This window comes from Anastrepha ludens, chromosome 3, assembly GCF_028408465.1.
Source record: "Anastrepha ludens isolate Willacy chromosome 3, idAnaLude1.1, whole genome shotgun sequence".
In the NCBI taxonomy this organism is placed as follows: domain Eukaryota; kingdom Metazoa; phylum Arthropoda; class Insecta; order Diptera; family Tephritidae; genus Anastrepha; species Anastrepha ludens.
Window position 1 is genome coordinate 50,985,050 of NC_071499.1, and position 9,636 is coordinate 50,994,685.

General features: G+C 40.3%; 1 protein-coding gene across 1 annotated transcript; it reads right to left on the reverse strand.

Annotated features, from left to right (window-relative positions):
* Positions 1 to 5,753: 5,753 nt before the first annotated feature.
* LOC128857931 (poly(ADP-ribose) glycohydrolase) lies at positions 5,754 to 8,651 on the reverse strand. The gene is made up of 4 exons (XM_054093787.1): positions 8,194 to 8,651; positions 7,451 to 8,114; positions 6,484 to 7,393; positions 5,754 to 6,384 (listed from the first exon to the last, which is right to left on the reverse strand). Exons 1-4 carry the CDS (start codon positions 8,255 to 8,257, stop codon positions 5,830 to 5,832), a joined length of 2,193 nt encoding a protein of 730 aa, XP_053949762.1. The 5' UTR covers positions 8,258 to 8,651; the 3' UTR covers positions 5,754 to 5,829.
* Positions 8,652 to 9,636: the final 985 nt, after the last annotated feature.

Here is a 9,636-nt window from a genome sequence, read left to right on the forward strand (position 1 = left end):
ACAACGTTTATTTTCAACAAGTCGGCGCTACGTGCCACACAAGCAACGAAACCATTGATATTTTACGGGAAAAGTTTCCGGACCGCGTTATCTCTCGAAGCGGCGATCACAATTGGCCACCGAGATCTTCTGATTTAACACCTTGTGACTTTTTTCTTTGGGGCCACGTGAAAGAGAAGGTATACGCCAACAGCCCAGGGTCGATTCAAAATCTCAAAGATGGAATTCGTGAGGCTATCGAGGACATAGCGCAGCCACTTTGCAATTCAGTTATGGAAAATGCCATGAAAAGGATATTGTCCTGTAAGCGTGGTCGTGGTGGTCATTTGCCTGATGTTATTTTCTGCTATTAACGGCATATCTTCCTCTTTATAGTGAAATAAACATCCGATCATTTATATTAAAAAATAGCATTTGTCTTTGAGTATCAAAATAACACCTCTTGTTAAAAACCCTTTATTTCAACTTGGTAAAAGAAGTTAAGAAAGCATGCCCAAGCGACAGGAGAGCGTGGATAGATGACCTTGCTAACAAGGGGGAGATAGCGGCAGCCACAGGAGGCATGAGGGCATTGTATGATGTAGAATACCAGCTTTGCGCTAAATCAAAAGCAATCAGAACTGCCTGTAAAATCAAAAAGTTGTAGGATCCTAACGAATAAAAACAAACAAACAAAATCCTACGTTGGGTGAAACACTTCGAAGAACTATTCCATGTTACCCCCAGCGCGAGCCCCATGAATGTACTAGCTGACCAACCAACAAAACTCCGATGCATCTCGCGCACAAACTCTGAAGCAGCAACACATCGCAAAATCATAGCAGCAATTATGGTAATGAAATCAAATAAAGCTCCCGGCATCGACCAAATAATATCAGATATGCGCAAAGCGAATACGGAACTTTCAACAGAAAAACTTTGAGAAAATTGGGAGTGCACGGCATCATTTTCAAAGGACTACATGCAAGGTCTCCTGGTTAAAGTTCCAAAGAAAGGCTATTTAACTTTATTTGATAACTGGAGGGGTATTCTGCTCCTATTTGTTAGTCTAAAAGTGCTCTGCAGAGTCGTTCTGGACAGTATCAAAGATAAAATAAATGTCACTTTGAGATGCCAACAAGCTGGCATTCACAATCAAAAATCATGTACCGGCCATATTGCTACTCTCCACATTATCGCCGAGCAAATAAATATGGTGCGCGCTACTACGTTAAAGAGTCCCTTATAAGGTGGTCGGCTTAATACGAAGCCTTTGAGGGTCGAATTTTGCTTGACGGAATCTTGTCGGAGCCCAAACGAATTGAAGCAGGTGTGAGGCAGGGCTGCATGTTATCACTGCTTCTTTTCCTGTCGTCATTGATGAAATTCCAACCACTCCAATTGATAATATAGAAAGAAGGGGATTATTGTGGCATCCTATCTCAATTGAACATTGAAGATTTAGATTTTGCCGATGATATGGTACTGCTTCAGCGCAGATCAGACGTGCGAAGCAAACTGAATGACTTTGTAAGGCACAACCTCTGCTCAGCAAACAGTTTCTGCTTGGGTGCTACCGCAGATTTCACCCATGTAGACACCTGCTTGAACCTGAATAACCCCCCAGGCACGTCAGGAAGCACCTACTCAATTAGACCGACCAGATCCAGGACAAAACGAACAGACGACTACTGGACCAGACAGTGTTTAGGCAGACAATAAACAACCTTCATCGGGAAATCCTTACCACCTTCTTAAGCTCCCAACTACCGAATGCCGTAATCGGAGTCCAACCACCACCTACAGCACATGAAGAGCTCCAGCTTCCCCGTGAGACCCGCGTAACCTAGGCACAATTACGCTCTGGCTACTGCAGCAGGTTAAACTCCTACTTATCCAGAACTGACCCCGACATACCAAACATATGTCCTGCATGTGAATGCACCATGCACGAAGCTAACCACCTCTTCACATGCCTCCCAAACTCACTCATCTAACACTCGTCTCTCTCTGGACCCAACCTGCCGAAACAGCAAGTTTCCTGGGCCTACCTTTAGTTGAGTTAGACGAAGACGACCGGTGATTTAAACTACACTGGCAGGGTTTAGTATTGCTGCTACAACAACAACACCCTGTAAAGCACTCTAAAACAACTGGAATGTAAAGGAAACAAAATATTTATTTGGCGATAAATGCGAATAACGCGTCCTTCTATATTGGCGAGAACAGCATTGAGAAAGCGAGCGGCTTTCATATTTTGGAAGCCAATTCACGGCCGAGGGGAGATGCAAAAGTGATGTTCTCACAAGGCTGCAGAAAGCAAGAAACGCGTTTGCTAGTCTTCGACCAGTGTGGCTGTCTAAACAAATTAGCCTGCTTACCGAATTTCGAATCTTTAATTCAAATGTTAGGTCTGTCCTTCTCTATGCTTGTGGAACATGGTTGCAAGTGTTTGTAAACCGCAGCCTGAGTGACATCCTGCACATTTGGTGGCCAGACCAAGGAGGCATGGAGATCTAGACTGGAGTCCCCAGGGTCTGCAGAACCGGTCAGCCGTTGCTTCGAAAGTGATATAAAAGTTGTGAACAAAAACCAGACGTGGCAGCAAGTAAAAGCAAAAGCAGGGAACAAAACGGAGTGGAAAAATTTTGATTTAGCCCTATGCTCCGCAATGGACCTCGAACAACTAAGATAATGAATGCACGCTGACGTGCATAATTAAAGCTTATGGGTTCAAACATTAAAGTATACCCCAAAAATAATTTTTACTGATTATTAAGTAAATATACTACTTACATAATATACAGTGATGAACAAAAGTATTGGCACAGCAAAATACTTCCACTACTTTAACATTCTTTATGATGTTTAATTACAAAAAAAAATCGATTCCGCGATTATTCATGAAGTATAAAAGATATATATTTAATTTTTTTTTTACACGAAAGTATATACAAAACTACGAGTCGCAATTACTCAATAAGCCGTGTAGTCCCCATCGTTGTCGAGTATGGCCTGGTGTTTTCACGGCATGCTTTAAACCAGCTTTTCTGCGTAGCTCGTCGACAAAGAGGATCAGATTTTGCGAACTTGACGCACAAGTTGATTTAAATCGTGGACTGGCTTTCCTGCAAGATGCGTTTTCATAATTCTCCACACATTTACAATGGGGTCGGCGTCTGGGGACTGTTCAGTTCATTACTGCGACATCATTTTCTTGTTTTGTTGTTTCTTAATGTGTTTTTCTGATAGTAGTGCTTTTGATGATGTGGGACTGTAGGATATGTTCGCCTCCTTCAGTCGACGTTCGATGGTATTGATACTCACATCTATTCCCTTTTTAGCAAGAATTGTGCGTTTTTGGTGTATTCGCAAAGAAGGCTCCCGCTTAAAAACTTGGGTGATCACTTTATCCTGCTTTTTGTAATCCTCGCTTCAAGCCGCGGTCGGAAAAGTCATCAAAATTTTTGTACACTTTATACAGCTGATTCCACATCGCAAAAAACTTTTTTTGATTTTTTAATCACTTTTGCAGCAAGATAATTTCGGCCCTTTCGAATATATATAGGATGGGCCATGTAAAATTTGCTTTTTTAATCGGCTATAAAAAAAAACGAATTAATATTTTTTCAAACTTTTTTTTTTATTTTGAAGATTGAACATTGTCATTTATGAATGAAAAATATTGTCGTTCAAATGACTGCCACGACTGTCTTTACAGTAGGCCATTCGATCAACACAATTTTTAAGCACTTTTTCGATTGTTTGGGCTCCAATTTCATGAATGGCAACTTCGATTTCGTGTTTTAAAGCATCAATCGTCTCTGGATGGTTCGCATAGCATTTGTCCTTAACGGCTCCCCACAAAAAATACTCCAACGGGCTTAAATCACAGCTCCGAGGCGGACAATTGATATCGGAATTTCGGATGATTATTCGGTTTTCAAAAACGGTAGCCAAAAGTTCGAGTGTAACTTTGGCAGTGTGACAAGTTGCACCGTCCTGTTGAAACCAAATGTCGTCCATGTCATCCTCTTCAATTTTTGGAAACAAAAACTCGTTGAGCATGTCACGGTAACGCTCACCATTTACTGTAAACGCGGCTCCTCGCTCATTTTCGAAAAAAAAAAAATGGCCCGATGATGACGCCAGACCAAAAACCGCACCAAACAGTGACTCGTTGTGGATGCATTTGCTTCTCTACAGTAACGTGTGGATTTTCTGAGCCCCAAATCCGACAATTTTGCTTATTGACATAGCCACCGATGTGAAAATCAAAAAAGAAGAAGACTCACCACTTTGGAAATAGGTTTTCAATATTTCCCAATTTTATTTAAGCGTAGAGCGTCCCATTTCGCAAATGTCAAACCTTTAAGTAAATTATTAACACATTTGACATGTCATTTGTGTTACCATTCTCAAAAAAATAGGTGGTTCAAAAAGCAAACGCTATATGGCCCACCCTGTATAATATACTCTTTATGTAAAAAAAAAAAAACAAATAAATATTTTTTTTGCGATAGTAACATTTCAAATGAGCTCCTACAAGCCGTATTGCTCAATGGTACAACATTTTAAAAGCCATCAGTATCGATGCTGTGCATAGTGGAAAAACGTTTTAACTGCTGTCGCGCTTGGGATATGAAACGTTTTTTCACTGAAAAAAAATTTTAAATGACCGCTTACTTGTAATTCGAAATAAAAATTTCCAAATTTTTTTTCGCATAAGTTATTAATGTCATTGTTTTGGGCAAGCCAAAAATACAGGAACAAAAAACAATCACAAAGCCTTCAAAAACGATTTTGGCATTTACAACGTTATTCGCGGCTCCGCTTGAATTTATAATTTGTCCTTCTGTCCAGCGAGTTTTGTTGTGATCAAAAATCACTCCACAAGCGGGCAAAAAATAATATGTTAAAGTTGAATAATTTTGCTGTGCCAATACTTTGGTTCATCACTGCATGTTAAAAAAAAAAGAACATCATGTCTAAAATAAAATATAAACTTCGCAGACGCGTACAGATTGCATGTTGACGAAAGTGACGCTAATCTCGTTTTTGAACTTTTGTCTCTTGATAAGCGTGGCAGCCTCCTATCTTCAGACGAATGCTAAAACCTTTTATTAGCAGTACGAACGCCGGCAATCAAGCGATAGTAAACAAACTATTTGAAAACGGCTTTAAAAAATTGACTCTCGAGATTTGTTCGCTGTATCACGCCCGTTTCACGCTGACGGCGAACGTCACAAACTCTTTCGCTCGCTACGATCAACAACTAAGCGACGACTGGAATTTAAAGCATTTAATATTTTCCAAATATAAACAAACAACTTGAATTACAAGTAGCATTTGAAACATTTCGTAAATTATAAGTGACGCACAAGTGGCTGGGTGTGTGCAAAAGTGCAGCGTGTAACAGCCGTAGCAGGCGCACATGACGCGTAGCCGCGTATTTTACATACATACTCGTACGAGCACAACTGTGTACACATTTATTTTTAGCCGCATTTTGAAGAGTGCAATGCTTAGTGCTTATTTGTTCTATACATTCGCTGTGGCTGTTGTTTCGCGGCACATTTTTGCGAAAATGGAAACGTCATTTATACAAGCGAAAGCCTGTATGCACTCCGCTGCGGTTCGGGTGGTTGTGCAAAAATTAAATTTAAAGCACTTTTGCCATACAATATTTTACAGTACCCATCCTTATGTTTGTAAGCGTGTGTGTGTGTATACAACTTTTTTATATGAATTGTCAACAATGATAAAATCCGCTATTAAAGTACAAAATATGCACGAATGCATGCGTTTTGATTTGGTGTTCAAAATTTGTTATTTGTTATTAAAAAAAATTTATTGTTGCTTTGTCGGTGTCGTTGATTTTAAGTTTCCAGTTTTGTTCAGACAAATACGTTTGGTTTCTGGGCCAGCATTTGTGGTATAGCATTGGTCTAACATTTCCAGCAGTGAGCGTTGGCGTGACCCTGTAGGCTTCTCGGTTGAAGGTGATACATTTGATTTTTTCATTTGCAATTCCGTTTGCTCGCTTTCTAATTTACCAGCTAACAATTTTTTACCATTCCTCGCCATTTCAACACTATCATGTAACTGCGAGCTCTTGGTTTGCTCTGTCGCAGCAATACTTTGCGCATTTGCTGCTATCGTTTTGCTGGCCGAGGGAGAGGTCGAGGGATCTACGGCTACAATCGAATCTTCGGACGGAACACTATCCGCCTCCACTTCCGACTCCGAGGAGGCGAAAATGTCTTGGTTCAAATTACTTCGACGTGCAGCTGAAGAGGAAACTGGCATTTCCCTTGCATTGGCTTGTTGCGGCTTCAACCAACATGTTAATAAATTGCGTATATTCTTACATTTTGGTGACATCGTTTTCGTCTTCGGACTGTGCTGAAAGCAAAGCAGTGTGCGAAATTATATTTGAATACAAATGCAACTAATTAAAAAAAATGCAGCATAATAAAGAGTTCTTGCAACTCCTAGTCGTACCTTTAATGTATTGCTAATGCATCCATAGATAAAATTGTACAGTTCATTGGGTGTCATATTTTGGCTCTGATAGCTGGTCAGCAAGTTCCACAAGTCTTTTACGCACACATTATGCTCCAGTAAAAATGTATGCATGCGATGCACTTCGTCCCGCAGCTTCGCATCGCCAAATGTGAAATATACAAGCGGCCTTTGGGTGACAGTGCACACCATTATTTGTAGCAAAGCTTTGAGACGTGGATCACCCCCGAATGCACCACAGCCCCAATTACCTGAAGCCACGCCAGGTGCTGGCGTACTTAGCGTATGCTGAAATCCGACATACGCCTTATTCAGCTCGCGTTTTATAAGATCTTCGCGATATTGATGTTGCGATTGCATAAAATGCAGTGCATCAATAGCTACTATATGTGTTTGGCGGCGTCGTGAACTATCGCGTGGTATGCAGTCATCATGGTTTCCCGCCCATTCAAATGTGCCCGCATAGCCGTTATAGTCGCTGAAACGTTCAGCACCGACCATTAGTAGTGCCTCGGTTGGACGTAAGCACTCCGTAAATAATTTGGAGATAAGTAGTTCAGGACAAATTACAAATCGGATTTCCTCTTGTACACAACCGCCACCGAGCACGCCACCACCAAGATATTTATTGGCAAAATCTACTTGCAGCAATCCGAGGCCCTGATCTTCAATTGTGCCGGCAGAAGTGATGTGTAGCGGTGTAGCGCCCAGTGGTGCTTGAATTTCAGCCCAATTAGGCAATTCGCCGGCAGCTAAGCTGCGTCGTGTAAATGTTACCACACCGGTGGGCACATTAGAGCTGTCGCGCTCAGTGGGACATACTCGTCGAAAATAGTGGCAGATACATTTTATTTTCTCGATAACTGCTCCGCCGCCGCTTTGGAAAAGCCTAAGGTAGTGTGATTTTAGTGTTAGTGAAACATAGTTATTTTACTAGCTTACTTACCTATTAAAATTTATATCCGGAAATGTGCTATACTCTGAACGCTTCTTCATGGTATTGCGGCGTGGAAAGGTGCATAAAAATGCATTGGCCAAAAGACAAGATATCTGCTGCTGCGACAACGTGACCGAATGACACTGGCCCTGTTTAAGCAAAGGTATTGGCGCCTGCACTAATTCGGGCAATCGCAACGCCAATCGTATGATACGTGGCAGCAAGTCCTCAAAGAACACTCGCGCTTCACTCTCATCTAAATCATCCTCGAGGAGTTTGTGAAGTGCACGAAAATTCCATTGATTCTCATATTTTGTATTGTACGAAAGAATGGCTGCTTGTAGTTCTTTACTGTTATTAATCGGTTGCAACAGTGCTTTTTCAATCATTTCCCAACGTGCTTCTATTGTGGAACTTCCATCGGCTGCAGTGACAGGATATTGACTTTTGCTGGAGCAAGGCAAACGTACATGTGTCGCATCCCACTTGTGATGTGCACGCAATGGTCGTGGCGGCACACTGTCTGGCTCACGTATCGGGCAATGGTAAAGTACTGTATGTGTTTCACTGGGACGCACCGCTGGCACATGCTCCAATTCAAATTCATTCAAACCATTGTGGATCTCCTCCATCGAGCAGCCACGCCAATGTTCACCGACGCCGGAACCTTCAACTATAATAGTATTCAATATTAACACAATATATTATTTACTTTTCTTATAAATCATCCAATATGTACTATATTCACATACCACCATTTTCAACACAAACTACACTGCCGACACTACTATCGCTACCACTCCCACCTTCTGCCATAGCTCGTGCACAAGTTGCTATTGTAATGCGTCTGCAATTAATTGCAGACTCGTAGATAGTTTGATGGAATTTGCGTAAAATTTTTACTAATTAACGCTGAAGGCGAGTGATTGAAAAATTCCAGTACACAAGGCAGATCCAGCTGTTTATTGGAGAATTCGTGTTACAAAAATGTCCAGTTGACCACTGCGATTTTTCCGTATGAGAATATACAAAGCCACTGCTTCAACGAAAAACCAGCTTAAATACTAGATTGATGGTTATTTTAAACAGGGAATTTCTGCTTTAACGCGTAAACAATTATCGAATTCAATTTAAAACTGCTGGTTTAATCGAATTGGGATGCGCGATGATTTTTTTATCATCAGCCGGTTTTTCCAATTGCGTAAGTGCTGCCCATCCAATTTACTACACACTCTACAAAATCTGACAGCCGGCGCTGCCATACGGTTTATACGATTTTAAATAAATTGAAATGTGGAATTATGACAATTGTACCATAAATATTATAATAAATAATAATTTATTATAAAAACAACAATTTATAAAACCAGCAGGATCACAAGAAAACTGTTTTGGGAATATTCATAAGTTATACGCCAAATAAAACACGGTGCAACATATCGCTAGACAACAAATGTTTCTCAATTCGCTGCCGAGTTTTATGCGCGTTGCTGCCGGACCATTTGCGTTTGACAAAAAAGCGATATACAGTAGGTTCTGTTTTTATGCGGTAGATACGTTCCGCAAGAAACAGCATACAAAAAAAACAGCATAAAAAAAGCTACTAGTTCTATAGTAAAACTATAGATACGTCTCAAATGCTAAACCCGCATAAATCTGAAATAATCGCTTAAAAAAGGGCACTAGTCCCATATTATTACTATAGATACGTTCCATAGACCGCATGAATCTGAAATAATTAAATAAAATCGCATAAACAAAATATTGTATCTTTGAAAATTATATCTTTATATATCTTCCATACTTGTAGGGTTAGCATTTCTGATGTAATCTGTGATAAGTTTTTGCTTAGCTGGTTTAGAATCTTGTTTATATGTACAATTCCCGATAGGTCGACATGCATTTTGTAATTTAAAAAAAAACCGCACTATTTCAAAACCGCATAAAAAAAAGCCGCATAAAAACAGAACCTACTGTATTGCAAATATTATAATTAGATCGACAATTTTTTCCACTTTTTAAAGAAACGGGATATGTAGTATTTGTTTATGAAATCTTATTTAAGTATATTCGTATAACAGCAACACTTTCAAAATATTTTCACTCGACCTTCGGTAGACACACCGGGGTGCGAGTCATCTCACAAAATCTTTGACGGGTTACGGCTTGTTTATGCTGACATTTGCAAATATACC

Excerpts from the sequence above, each read along its gene's own strand:
- LOC128857931 (XM_054093787.1), bottom strand. The coding sequence starts at position 8,257 with ATGGCAGAAGGTGGGAGTGGTAGCGATAGTAGTGTCGGCAGTGTAGTT. Across the intron at positions 7,394-7,450 it reads CCGGATATAAATTTTAATAG|GCTTTTCCAAAGCGGCGGCG; the intron begins GTAAGTAAGCTA and ends ACACTACCTTAG. Across the intron at positions 6,385-6,483 it reads GCATTAGCAATACATTAAAG|CACAGTCCGAAGACGAAAAC; the intron begins GTACGACTAGGA and ends CTTTGCTTTCAG.